General features: G+C 34.8%; 1 protein-coding gene across 1 annotated transcript in view; it reads right to left on the reverse strand.

Annotated features, from left to right (window-relative positions):
- Positions 1 to 871: 871 nt before the first annotated feature.
- Positions 872 to 15,013, reverse strand: part of LOC148300610 (chymotrypsinogen B-like) — a 53,032-nt gene continuing 38,890 nt past the window's right edge. Inside the window, exons 3-7 of the mRNA XM_088274526.1 lie at positions 5,949 to 6,126; positions 4,828 to 5,020; positions 4,171 to 4,275; positions 2,332 to 2,439; positions 872 to 1,295 (exon numbers count right to left, since the gene is read on the reverse strand). Of these exons, the coding sequence (XP_088130652.1) occupies positions 1,119 to 1,295; positions 2,332 to 2,439; positions 4,171 to 4,275; positions 4,828 to 5,020; positions 5,949 to 6,126 (761 nt within the window). The 3' untranslated portion in view covers positions 872 to 1,118. The remainder of the gene's footprint in view (positions 1,296 to 2,331; positions 2,440 to 4,170; positions 4,276 to 4,827; positions 5,021 to 5,948; positions 6,127 to 15,013) is intronic.

A 15,013-nucleotide genomic window follows, 5' to 3' on the forward strand; every position in this document is an offset into this window, starting at 1 on the left:
CAACCATGATTACTGACTGCTTCGTACCTCAGTTGAATGGCATTGACGTGACAGAGCTGTGGTTTCAACAAGATGGCGCAACACGCCACACGGCGGGCGCCACCAACAATTTATTGTGGGAAATTTGAATTTGGATTCCTCTAAAAAAACGTCCTTTACAAAAAATTATGAAAAGATCCACTAGTTTTGATCTATGGACAAGCCTACAAAATAATTTTATTTTAAAATCACTACCACATCACTTAATTAATTGTAAAATTGTTCATAATTTATCATTACATTTAAGTACACAAAAAAAATAAGTGAAAGGATTTTTTTTTGATTATTTATTTACAAAAAAATTACAATGATTAAAGAAAACACTTCGTTTTTTACCACTTGAGTTTTATCATAGACTACATGTTTCAGAAGTTAAACTTCTATCATTCAGGTCTGTATAATAACTCAAATATAAAATATAAAATTGTTCTAATAATAAGGAGAGGGGAAAGTAAGGGGAAGGGGTTAGTCAAGGGACGGAGTTTGAAAACAAAGGAAAAATGGAAAGCAAAGGCGAAGAATTTTGAAACAATATATTATTTAATAAATTATTATTAGAATTCAGGTTTTTTTGGATTTCTAAATTTTCAAGATAATTCATAATTTGGCCTTAAATTTGAATTATCTTGAAAATTTAGAAATCCAAAAAACCTGAATTCTAATAATAATTTATTAAATAATATATTGTTTCAAAATTCTTCACCATTGCTTTCCATTTTTCCTTTGTTTTCAAATTCCGTCCCTTGACTAACCCCTTCCCCTTACTTTCCCCTCTCCTTATTTATAGAACAATTTTATATTTTAGTTATTATACAGACCTGAATGATGGAAGTTTAACTTCTGAAACATGTAGTCTATAATAAAACTCAAATGGTAAAAAACGAAGTGTTTTCTTTAATCATTGTAACATGTCTTACCACAAAGTTAATGCCGAAACAATAAATAAGTCTACTTCATATTTTAGCACAACTTCTTCTTCTTATTTCTTCTTCGTGTCACCTGTAATGCTTTTCCCGTCTTAAAACATTTTCAATTGTGTAGTTTTATAATTTTTATAACTTGTTTGACCGGCTTCGTCTTTAGTTCATGACTTTTTCTAGCCAGGGTACGAATTTTTGTATGTTGGTGTAGACTCCTGGGAGGTGTTCTCTGCCGCAGCCTATTCCCCATGAGACGAGACCGATGAGGGTGTTTCTTCCTTCTACTTTCATAGTCAATGGGCCACCTGAATCACCTTGGCAAGAGTCTCTTCCACCCTAAAAAAATACAAAGGTTAATTCCTAGAGGCTTGTCTGCGGGTAGGATAGTAAGGATAAGGAAGGTAGAGGTGAAAAATACATTACAGCCAATTGAAAATACATCTTTATTGAATGGGACGGGAATCGAACCCACGACACCAGTTTTGAGTCGAAGATTTATCCAACTACGCCACGGCACCTGTCTTCAATCACGTTTTTAAGTTTATAAATGATGATTTAAAAAATATTTTGAGAGCGTATTTAATTACAAATAAGTTAGTTATGATAAAACCCTTATCCGCTACCCAATGGTGCATAGGGCACTGCTTCATATAAACGCAGTGTTATCTTGATTGTTTACACATGAAGGAAAGGTAATCAGCCCTCCGCTTCAGGTACCAGTCCAGGGTAATATTGAACAAATATTACAGTGAAAAAATCACTTATATTTATTTGACCCCGCCTGGGAATTGAACCCGGGACCTAAAGAACGGTAGCCGAGCGTGCTGACCATTACACTACGGAGGTGGAGTTAGTTATAGAGTATTTTAATGCAAACAACGTTGTTAGAGAGTATTTTAATACAAACAGCGTTGTTAGAGAGTATTTCAATAAAAAAAGAAAGTTGTTTAGGAGTATTTTAGTGCTTTTTAAAAAAACGTTAAAAGAGAGTGTTTTAATACAAAAAAAGGAAATACGGAGTATAAGAACGTTGTTAAAGATAATTTCAATACAAAAAATGATATAAGAGATTATTTAAATACAACAACAAAATCACTGTTAGAGAGTATTTCAATACAGAACACGTTCATAGAGAGATTTATTTTTTTAATACAAAAAAACGTTGGTAGAGTATATTAATACAGTGCTGCTATTTTTTTTAAACTAAATTATTTTATAATCGTTTTCCTTTTAAACTACTCTAAACAGAATATACAATAGTTTATTTTGATCTAATCAACGCTGATTTTCAGCACTGAGCTGAATTTTAGTCCTTCAAACATTGCTTTTCCGGACCATCATCAAGTTCGCTGAAAATCAACGAATGCCTTACCTCCTTGTACCCAGCACAGAGAAAGACGTCATGAATAGTCTCTCTTCTTCCTGCAGCTCTGAACCAGCGCTGGCATCTTTCGTTTGGGATCACCTCAACGTCTACTTCCTAAAAAGAAACATTTGATTTTAAAAAAAAATTGAGTTTAACCATTATTTTTTGACATCTCATCAAAGATGAAGAAGAAATGGAAGTCTAGGCATTTACGGGGCTGACGACCGTTATGATGGTCTAGTTTAAGTGATCACTTTACACACGTTCACCAATTCTACCCATTATTGACAACCACACTACTCAAATTCTTGGAAGTTCTATATATATGAACCAATTTTGAAACATTATTCTTGGATCACTAGAAATTCATTAGAGACATCTATTGGTGAGATGAAAAGAAGCTTTTTATTGAGTAGAAACTCTTTTATTAGTATGTGAGGTCCGAATTCTGGATTATAATCACACACATGAGAAAAGCCAGAAAGTATCATTTTCATTTTTATTATTTAAGCTTATTATTTGACCAGATAATTTATTTACAACATTTTGAGTGTGTCCAAATAGTGTTCACAAAATCTGGATTATCTCCAATTACAGGAGTTATTTTCATATTATGTTTTGACATCTCATTAGATGTGTTTTTCTTCATCTTTGATGAGATGTCAAAAAATAATATGAAAATAACTCCTGCAATTGGAGATAATCCAGATTTTGTGAACAAGTATTTGGACACACTCAAAATGTTTTGAGTTTAACATTTAAGCTTTATTTTTATTGTTTGTTGAAACCGCAGTTCTGTCGCATCAATGCTTGATGGTGGCACTTGCCGTGCAGCATGTTGCGCCATCTTGTTGAAACTAAAGCTCTGTCACATCAATACCATTCAACTGAGGTACGAAGAAGTAAGTAATCATGGTTTAGTAGCGCTCTCCATTGACCGTAACATTCTGGCCGGCATCGTCTTTAAATAAATATGGGCCAATGATTCCACCTGCCCATATAGCACACCAAACAGTGACTTTTAATGGATGTAAGGACGTCTCGACAAAGGCTTCTGGGTTTTCTCCACTCCGAATTCGGCAATTCCTATTATCGACATAGCCATTTAACCAAAAATGTGCCTCAAAGGTGAACAAAATTTGCGTTGTAAAAGAGGATCAATCTGAATATTGTTTTCTGCCCATTCACTGAACCTAATGGTCATTCAGTGTATTTATGGTGAAATGGCAAAATGTGCTGACTACAAATCAATTGTCAACTGTCAAATTGACAGTCTGTAGATACAATGATGACAGTTTTAATTCCAACTTCTAAAAAAATACACCATATTAGATACTTGACGTAAGAGAGCAAGCAAACAAGGCCTCTGCTGTAGCTGGATGCTTAAAAAGTTTTTGTATAGAGAAACAAATACATGCTGAAAGAGGTGAGGATCTATAAAACCTGCGTAAGACCGATCCTGACATACGGCACGGAAACAAGAGCCGACACTGCGAGCACACAAAAAGCCTTCTTAGCACACCGGAAATGAAGACTCTACGACCCATTGCAGGCCTAACACTTCGCGACAGAGTTAGAAACTCAGAAATAAGAAAAATCTGCGATGTTGAAGATGTTGTGCGATGGGAAATAGAAAGAAGACGTTTCTGGAGGTATCATGTGAGAAGAGCGAGTTCGGATCGAGTGGTGAGGGTGGCAGCGGACAGCAGCATAAGCGGGATCAGACCCCCAGGAAGACCACCTAAACGATGGAGGGATAGCTGGTCTTCCACCTCCCGGGAGCGACCCGAGAATGATAGGACCTAGTCCTAAAATAAGAAGAAGAAGATACTTGAACATGTTTACCTGTAACACAGCTGGAACAGTGCTTTGTCCATGTTTGGTTCTCCCCCAGCCAGCTACAGTGGCCATCTTTCCAGCCAACTTCATTTCCTTTGCGGGCAGACACACCTAAAAATCAAAACCAGCCATGACCAATACATAGAAATACTGCAGAACTCGTTTATAAAACAATAATTATTCCACAAATCGCTAACTCCTTTCAACAACGTCAAACATCAAAAATCGTCAATTTTCAGTTGTGCATGTTTTCAGAATGCCCAGAAAATGTACTATATCCCAGCAAAAGCGGCATATTTTAAACTTAATATTTACCCGCTACAGGGCAGAAAGTGTTGTTTTTGCATTTTGAAGAAAAGGTATTGTTTAATTATTTTTTTAAGTATCCAAAATATTTTTCAAATGGAGAAAAAATATTCAGGTTTTACCTAAAGAGATCTGTTGTCTATGAAAAAATTGTTCTAATGTATTTAATCTAATAATAATAAAAATTTAAAAAAAATTATTAACATTTCGGCTTAACACAGGCCATGCCTAAAGAGCTGTAATACATATAGTAAAAAAAATGTATGTTTCTATGAAACTAATTAAAAAATTAAAGTCGTTTGTAATCTGGATACGGCGACACACTTCCAACTTCTCGTGGAAATTGATTATCCTTACCGGTAGAATGTGCTGCTTGAAGGCCACAGACCTGCTGAGTCTGACCAGAGCCACGTCGTTCTTGAAGTCGGTGGGACTGTAGGAGGGGTGTACCTCCTTGCGCTCCACGGCATACTCCTCGTGAGGTAGTCGCTCAGCCTGCGCACGCACGTCCCATTCCCCAAGTCTGACTCGAAGATTGGAGTTGGGAGTGCTAGAACATGGAAGAGAAAGATCACCATCTCGTATGGACATGTGATAAACACTACTAAATTTGGCACAAGCTGCTTAAATTATATTGCTAATACCCAAATTAACCAGCTGCCTGACATGTATAAAATAAAACCCGTTCAGGGATCCAAAATAAATTATATATGTAGTGATATATCGCTCACTTCTTTCAAGAAGGTCATAAATCAAAAATCGTCAATTTTCACTTGTGCCCTGAAAATGTGCTATATCCCAGCAAAAGCGGCATATTTTGAACTTAATATTTATCAGCTACAGGGCAGAAGGTGTTGTTTTCACATTTTGAAGAAAAGGTAGTGTTTAATTATTTTTTTAAATATACTAAATATTTTGCATATGGAGAAAAAGATACATTCAGGTTTTACCTAAAAAGATCTGTTGCACAGTAAAATGTTCAAAAAGTGGCTTCATAATTATTTTTAATACATTTTATTATATTTTTAAACTTTAAAAACGATCTCCTGAAAAATCAAGGCTCTGAGATAAGCATTATCGATAAAATTAAGAAAGGTGTGTTGAGATGGTTTGGACATGTAGAACCAATGAGTGAGGAAAGAACGGTAAAACAAATTTATGAGGCGAATGTCATTGGAAAAAGGAGCAGAGGAAGACCGAGAAAAACATGGCACGATCAAGTATGCCAAATACTTGAAAGTGGTCAGGTTAGGAGTCTTAACAATCGGCGGGTATGTATGAGGAGATGCATGAACGTTGAAGAGGCGAAGAATGTTTGCAAAGACAGAGTGGTGTGGCGTTCTATTCTCTCTGCCTACCCCTGCGGGGAAGCGGCGTAATGGTTAGTTAGTTAGTTAGTTAAGTGTTGTGTAGTCCATTATTCCACATGTGACTTGACTTCAAGCCTGTTTTTGATATGATATTTGTTTTATACTAACGTTGCCACGCAATGAGCCGCCGTTACCACCCATCTGTCGGAGACCAAGGCACCGCCACACGACAGCTTCTTGCTCAGGAAGCCTGACTTGATGAGAGCAGCTTGCCAGGGATGAGAACCAAACGCTGTCGAATGCCCTCCCACGATCCTGTTAGACCTCGTATAAAGCTCTCCACAGGCTAAAAAAGATCAAAATAGAATGTCACAATACGGTAAAAAATTATTCCTGTCAACAAATAAAATCTCATACATTAGACAGTAAATTATGTGGTGAAAATTCAAAATAATATATAAGAAATGAAAATATAGGTTTGTATTTTACAAAAGTATTCTTAAATCTACTGTTTGAAGACTGGGATAGTCACTAATTGTTAGAAACATTGAGAGTGAGATGATCTTTAGAAAAAGACTAAAAACACATTTCGCTCACTCCTTTCAAGAACGTCATAAATCAAAAATCGTCAATTTTTAGTTATGTATGTTTTCAGAATGCCCAGAAAATGTACTATATCCCAGCAAAAGAGGCATATTTTAAACTTAATATTTACCGGCTACAGGGCAGAAAGTTTTGTTTTAGCATTTTAAGAAAAGGTATTTTTTAATTATTTTTTGAAATATACTAAATATTTTACAAATGGAGAAAAAACCTTCAGGTTTTACCTATAAAGTTCTGTTCCGCAGTAAAAAGTTCGATAAGTGGTTTGATATTTATTTAATACATTGTATTATATTTTGAAACCTTTGAAATGTAAATATATAAAGATGATGTAAATGTATATAATAGTTTATATTAGTTTTAATATAAGCTAACTTAAGAAATAAATAAAAAAAAAAAAAAAAAAAAAAACGTTCTGCTGAAAAATCAAGTTTTTTGATTTATGACGTTCTTGAAAGGAGTGAGCGATTTGTTTGCTAAATCATTTCCACTATAATATTTTCCCCAATTCATTAAACGGCGCTATATAAGTTATCCAAATTTATTATTTTTATTAATTTTAGTCTAGCTTTGGTCTTACATAGTCTGGACTAGGTCTGTTGTTGTTTTGCTAAGGTCTGAAATAATTCGGCTTAGGGTGGTGACTGACATGTTACGATGCGAGTTCGTATAGTCAGTACAGCGAGCCGAGCGCTCCATCCATAGTTTCGGATGCTCGGTGATGCTCGCCGCGAGCGATGTAACAACGTTTGTTACAACGAAATGCTCCGGTCAGTCACCACCCTTAGGTTTAAAATAGTCTGCCTTAGGTCTGACACAATCTGGCTTAGGTCTGACATAGTCTGACTTAGCTCTAAAAAAGACTAAGGTGTGACATACTAAAGTCTGGCTTGGGTTTGAAATAGTCTGCTTTAGGTCTGTTATAATCTTGCTTAAGCCTGATATAGTCTGCGTCAGGTCTGACATAGTTTGCGTCGGATCAGACATAGTCTAGCTAAGGTCTGACATAGTCTGACTTAGGTCTGACATAGTCTGACTTAGGTGTATAACAGTTTGCTTTTGGTCTGTCAATATCTGGTCAATTCTACTACATATTTAAAAAAGCGTCATTCTCTTAGGCTAACTGATAATTTTTATCCTTCTTCTTCTTCCTTCTTATCCTGATCACCACTAAATGGTGCAAAAGGCACTGCATCAAATTGGTGCAGTATTAAGTTGATCATTCATTATATGAAGACAAGGCGGCCAGTCTCACGTTTCAGGTACTAGTCCAGGGTAATATTGAATATTGTTGTGAAACATATATTTATTTATTTTGATACCCTGGAAATCGATCCCAGGACCTTCAGCCTAGTAGCCAAACGCAAGGCGGACTATTGTTGATTTTAAAAGTCGAAAGAAAAGAATAAAATAATCGTAAAAACTAAAAAAGATTGATTTTACAAAAATATTGAAAATATACAGAGGAAAAATCTAATGAACTAGTACCGCAGATAATATAGAAAAACGTCAATCTATATGTAAGTATGTGGTAAGAATACAGACTTATAACATAAGAAGAAAGGGGTTTTCATGTGTTGAGGAAAAAACTAAAGAAGTGAAAAGAGCTACATGTTTGTGCTGTAGACGGACTTATCACTCACTCCTTTCAACAACGTCAAATATCAAAAAACTTGATTTTTCAGGAGATCGTTTTTAAAGTTTAAAAATATAACCAAATGTATTAAAAATAAATATCAAGCCACTTATTGGACTTTTTACTGTGCAACAGATCTTTTTAGGTAAAACTTGAAGGCTTTTTCTCCATTTAAAAAATATTAAACAATACCTTTTATTTTAAATTCAAAAACAACACTTTCTGCCCTGTAGCGGGTAAATATTAAGTTAAAAATATGCCGCTTTTGCTGGGACATAGTACATTTTCTGGGCATTCAGAAAAATTTGTTATTTTTGATTTATGACCTTGTTGAAAGGAGTGAGCGTTATGTGTAATACGTAGGTTGTAATATTACAAGAGTAGAGAGTTATATGGTAAAACAAAAATGAACCAAAATCTTTACAATAGAATACAAATATTTTTTAAAAGATAAGATAAGAAGAAAGTTACTGAACTAAAATTGACTAGTTTTGGTGTGATGTGCAACGAACCATATTGTTTAAAAAGTAAATTTTGAGCTAGACTTTTGATAGTAAATATATGTACACGGCTGTTTGATTGTGTCCAAATACTTAAAAAACAGGAATTATTTTTACATTTTAACATCTCAACAGAGATGAAGAAAAACATGCAAGTCACAGGGCTTGTGACCTCTCATAGGCTGGTCAAGTGATCACTTTACACACGTGTAACATTCGCTAATTCTACCCATTATTGACAAACATAATACTCAAATTCTTGGAAGTTTTATATATATATATGAACCAATTTAGAAACTTTGTTCTTGAATCACTAGAACTTCACTAGAGACATCTATTGGTGAGATGAAAATAAGCTTTTTACTGAGCATAAACTCTTATATTAGTATGTGAGGTCCGAATCCTGGATTATAATCACACACATTAGAAACGCCTAAAAATATTATTTTCATTTTTAATATTTTAGCTTATAATTTAACCAGTTAATTTATTCACAACATTTTGAGTGTGTCCAAATACTTGTTCACAAATCTGGTTCTACCCATGATTGACAAACACATTCTACCCATGATTGACAAACACACTCTACCCATGATTGACAAACACAATCTACCCATGATTGACAAACACATTCTACCCATGATTGACAAACACAATCTACCCATGATTGACAAACACATTTTACCCATGATTGACAAACACATTCTACCCATGATTGACAAACACATTCTACCCATGATTGACAAACACATTCTACCCATGATTGACAAACACTTTCTACCCATGATTGACAAACACACTACGATTGGAAGTCAGTCTCATGACGTTCCATGATTGAGTTTACAATAGCCATCTATGATTGGATTTAGAAGGAAGGGTCTCTGTTAAACAAAAGTTTTCTCATGCTGATGACTGTTCTGAAGGCATATGTAGTGTGTCATGAGATAGATGATATATATAGGAGTTCCAAAAACTTGAGTAGTGTAGTTGTCAATCATGGGTGGAATAATAAATTATACATGTCGCTCACTCCTTTCAAGAACGTCATAAATAAAAAAAGCTTGATTTTTCAGTAGAACGTTTTTAAAGTTTAAAAATATAACACAATGTTTTAAAAATAAATATCAAGACATTTTGAACTTTTTAATGTGCAACATATCTTTTTAGTTTAAACATGAATGTTTTTTCTCCATTTGAAAAATATTTAGTTTATTTAAAAAAATTATTAAACAATACTTTTTCTTCAAAATGCTAAAACAAATTATTTTGCCCTGTAGCGGGTAAATGTTAAGTTAAAAATATGCCTCTTTTGCTGGGATATAGTACATTTTCTAGTCATTCCAAAAACATGCACAACTGAAAATTGACAATTTTTTATTTATGACGTTCTTGAAAGAAGTGATGGATGTGTGTAAAATGATCACTCAACCAGCCAATAAACAGTTATGAACCTTGTCACAATATCCAGACTTCCATATTCTTTTTCATCTCTGTTGAGCAGTCAAAATATTTTTGTATTTAAATATGTTTTATTTTAATTTAGCTAAATTCTGAATTAATTTTTGTGAAAAATAACTTGTCTCGTGTGATGTAAACAATATTAAAAGCAATCGTATATATCAATACAGCGATGCTTTGCATAACGACCAAAGCCCATAACAAACTTTTTATATTCCATTATTCTTCTTCTTTTAACCCTTATCCGCACCCAATGGTGCATAGGGCACTGCACCATATTGACGCATTTTGATCTTTACTGACATGAAGGCAAGGTGGTCACTCCTGCGCTTCAGGATCCTGTCCTGGATAATATTAAATAAATATTAGAGTGTAAAATCACTGATATTTATTTTCAATCCCCCTGGGAATTGAACCCGGGACCTCCGACTAAACACGCTAACCATTACACCACGGAGGTGGACAAACCTTTGATTCATACAACGAACCTCGCTTCATACAACGGACTGTGTCTTATTTTGTCTTGTCGTTCGAATGCTCCAAGGTCGAAAGCAGTCAATACACTTGCACGAGGAGTTTATTGAAGAACAGTTACATAAAAGCTGGCAACTAATAAACTCCAAGAACTTCTAGTCCAACAACATGATGAAGCTCAGAGGGAAACTTCATCTCAAGACGAGGAGGTGGAATCTAATCAAACAATCACCAACTGCTCCCATCGAGAAGATTCTGGTCAAATGGGAAGAGGTGCTGAACTTTTATCCGAACTCAGCTGAGGCCAACAGGATCTACCATCTCTACAATAGCAGGTGTTCAAGAAGAGGGAGAAACCATATTTTGTGCTACAGAACAATTTTTTAAACATGTTTTGAAATGGAAAAACCCGTTTCATATAATAAAGTACGTTATGCAAGGCATTACTGTTGTTAAAAGGGTTGCTACTACTATTTTAAGAACTGTGCCAGGGTTGGAGATTAGGTGCTCAATTTGCACAAATTTTGTATCAATTTACCCCGAAAGCTAGGATCATTCGTGCCATCGTCACCGTAAAATCCGGATCCACCTTGCCCTTGCAAAGACACTGGTTCATAGTTGTTGTCGGGGGAGTAATAGTCATCTGGTTGTGGGATTTGGTTGGTTGTAGTCTCGTAGTGGTTGTGGTAGGAAGGTTTGACGTGGAAGAAGGGGTTCTGGTCGAAGTTGTCTGAATTTGGTTTTGTGGGTCTGTAGAAATCTGGTTTCACCCAGTTATATTCTGGCTTCGGTCTGTCATAGTCAAGGTGAGGTCTGTCAAAGTCTGGCTTGGGCCTATCGTAATCTGGTTTGGGTCTGTCGTAATCTGGCTTGGGCCTATCGTAATCTGGTTTTGGTCTGTCGTAATCCGGCTTAGGCCTATTGTACTCTGGTTTTGGTCTGTTGTAATCCGGCTTGGGCCTATCGTACTCTGGTTTTGGTCTGTCATACTCTGGTTTTGGTCTGTCGTAATCAAGACTAGGTCTGTCGTATTCGGGTTTGTGGAATAGGATAGTGGGTTCGTCATAGATTGTCAGGGGTTTGTTGGAAATGGGTTTGGTGTCGTATGAGTGAAAATTGTCTGTTGGAAAGTGTCCCACTAGCTGTATAAGATCACCTGTTGAACAATGAATTTGTTAATATGTGTTAGATTCAAGTTTTTTTACTCACATTTCTTCATTGAACTTCATTTTATAAAATAAAATAACACCATTTAGTTATTTTTCACATTTATTTCATATGTCCAGTGACCGGGTTTCGTCGTTCCAGACATCATCAGGCACCAGTCTGATGATATCTTCTTTGAAATTTTATAGATGAAGATGAATATAGGTATTTACAGGGCTTACAACCTGTTACGGGCTGATTAAAAGAATTGTATGTTTTCATCTTCAAACCCTTATTCGCACACTGATGGTGCATAGGGCACTACAGCATATGAATGGAGTGTTATCTTGATCGTTGATATATGAAGGACAGGTGATCAGCCCTCCGCTTCAGTTACCAGTCCAGGGTAATCTTCAATAATCATTAAATCATTAAAATTTATTAGACTCACCCCCCCTGGGAATCGAACCCGGGACCTCCAGTACGGTAGTCGAGCGTGCTGACCATTACAATACGGAGGTGGACTAAGATTTTTTTTTTAGTATAAAGTTATTTTATTAGTTACGATATAAGTAAAATTAAAACAAAAACACATGTTAAAATCATTAAAAGTATTTGATTAATATGTACGAAAGAAATGGGAATGTTAATATCTCAACATAGATGAAGAAGAATACGAAAGTCTGTGTTTAAGTGATCACTTTACACACGTGTAACATTCACAATTCTACCTATGATTGACAACCACACTACTGAAATTTTGGAACTCCTATATGTATTGATCAAATTCGATTTTTTTATTTATTTATTTAAATAAATTGTATACGTTTACTCACATTACAAATATAAACATATTTAAAATATATTTTTTGCAGAGACCCACCAAGCCACCTTGTGTGTCTTGTCGGTGGAGTTCTTTTTACATACATTATTTATTATTGTTATCCGTTTTAACCTAATATGCACACAAAAAAGAGAGAAAATTAAGAATATAAACTACTTTACAAATTTTCATAGAATTAACTTTTGATCATTTACCCATTTCTTTATTTTGCCTTTGTTCCATATTTTATTTTGACCTCTAACCTCCGTGAGCAACAAATAAAAAATGTTTGTAACGATATATTGCAGTGTTGGACTCCCATATTTATTGTTAATTCTTGGGACTATCAAACCTTCGTTGCTGGTAAATCGTGTATCATATTTTTTTATATTTTTATATGTACAAGCTGTTTAATTCCCAAACAAATAATTTAATAATAAATAAATGTGAAGTTCAGTGCATATAAATACATATATATATATATATATATATATATATATATATATATATATATATATATATATATATATATATATATATATATATATATATATATATATATATATATATATATATATATATATATATATATATATATATATATATATATATATATATATATATATATATATATATATATATATATATATATATATATATATATATATATATATATATTTTTACCAAAGACGCAAACCTTTTTTAGCAAAGATCAGAACAAAACAAAAACGTCAAAGACGAATAAGGCACTTTCATTTCAACTCTTGTCACTAGATGGCGCTAAAATATAGTAAAATACAGTAAAGTGATTAGCAGAATTTGTCAGAAATGAAGACTCTAAGGAGCATATCTGGCAAGAGTCTACGAGATAGAATAAGGAACGCCGGGATCAGGGAAATATGCGAGATGGAAGATGTCGTTAGGTGGGGAAGGCAACGAAGGAGACAATGATATACGCATGTCGCTCACTCCTTTCAAAGTCATTAATAAAAAATCGTCAATTTTCAGTTGTGCATGTTTTCGGAATGCCCAGAAAATGTACTATATACCAGCAAAAGCGGCATATTTTTAACTTAATATTTACCCGCTACAGGGCAGAAAGTTTTGTTTTTACATTTTGAAGAATAGGTATTTTATTAATTATTTTTTTAAATAATAATATAATAACCATATCCGCTCCCTAGGTGGAGCATATGGAGTCCACAAACTATCTCCAGGCTTTTCTGTCGGCTGCCAGCTCGCTTGCATCCTCCCAAGTCAGATCCGCGTCCCGAAGTTCTGACGAGAACTGCCGACGAATTGTCAGCAGTGGTCGTCCTGGGCGGCGCGAACCTGATGCCTTGTAAAAGGGGCAAGCTTGATTAAGGGTCTCGGGAGGCATGCGGAGTACATGGCCAAGCCAACTGAATCGCCTTAATTTGTATACTTAATTATTTTTTTAAGTATACAAAATTCTTTAAATGGAGAAGAAACATTCAGGTTTTACCTAAAAAGATCTGTTGCACAATAAAAAGTTCAATAAGTGGCTTGATATTTATTTTTCACACATTGTGTTATATTTTTAAACTTTAAATACGTTCTTTTGAAAAATCAAGGTTTTTGATTTGTGACGTTCTTGAAAGGAGTGAGCGATATATGAAGTATGGTCAGGTAATGAGTCGAGGAGGGGAGATAGTGGAACATTATAAGGTTGATATGTAAGGGTTCTAAGGACAGATAGTAATGTTCAAGGCGTTTGTAACTTGGAGATCCTCAGACATGGTGCATTTTTCCCATGAAGAGGTCATTGATTCCATAATGTAGCTACTTGAACAATTCAGGAATGACTGAAGGATGATGTGTTATGTGGAGGAATGGAAGGTGTTCTCCCCCGAGAAGTGGATACACCATGAACGGAAAGGTAGATGAAGATAGTAACGTTTCAGCCATTTCTTGAAGGTGGACAGAGAAGGTGCCCTTTTGGTGTGGAGATGCAAGCTGTTCCAATGCAAGGAAAAGTGTTCTCACCTTAGGACAACGGAACAATATACCATGATCAGAGAGTAGAAAAAATCATACTAGGCATAAAAGGAAAGATTCCTCAAATATTTCAATTACTAAGCTAATTGCATGTTAAGAAAAAATAGCCCTATTGTCGTTCTGATTGATACCGTGTCGCGCCGCCAAAAGATCCCTCTGAACTTTCTCCGTCTCGCTCCGACGCCCGATGGACGGAATCGCCCGAGGTCAGCCGAGCGCGAACGAAGTGCGTGACCCGGAGTTGCCCGGAGAATACTCCATACATGTACTTGGACATCTAGTGATGGACAGCGGTGTCCCACAAGGCGCTTGTCTGGGACCAATACTTTAAACTATATATATATATATATATATATATATATATATATATATATATATATATATATATATATATATATATATATATATATATATATATATATATATATATATATATATATATACATATATAAATCTTCTCTCTAAACTAAGGGCATCAGCCGAAATACAACATGTTTCGTAATAACAACTAACGTACGAAAGGAATCCTACAACACTTGATGTAAATATATACATTCTTCCTCTTATTTTTCAA

The sequence above is a fragment of the Brachycentrus maculatus genome, unplaced genomic scaffold (genome assembly GCF_059751285.1).
Source record: "Brachycentrus maculatus isolate JH-2025_06_01 unplaced genomic scaffold, ASM5975128v1 h1tg000685l, whole genome shotgun sequence".
Classification (NCBI taxonomy): Eukaryota; Metazoa; Arthropoda; class Insecta; order Trichoptera; family Brachycentridae; genus Brachycentrus; species Brachycentrus maculatus.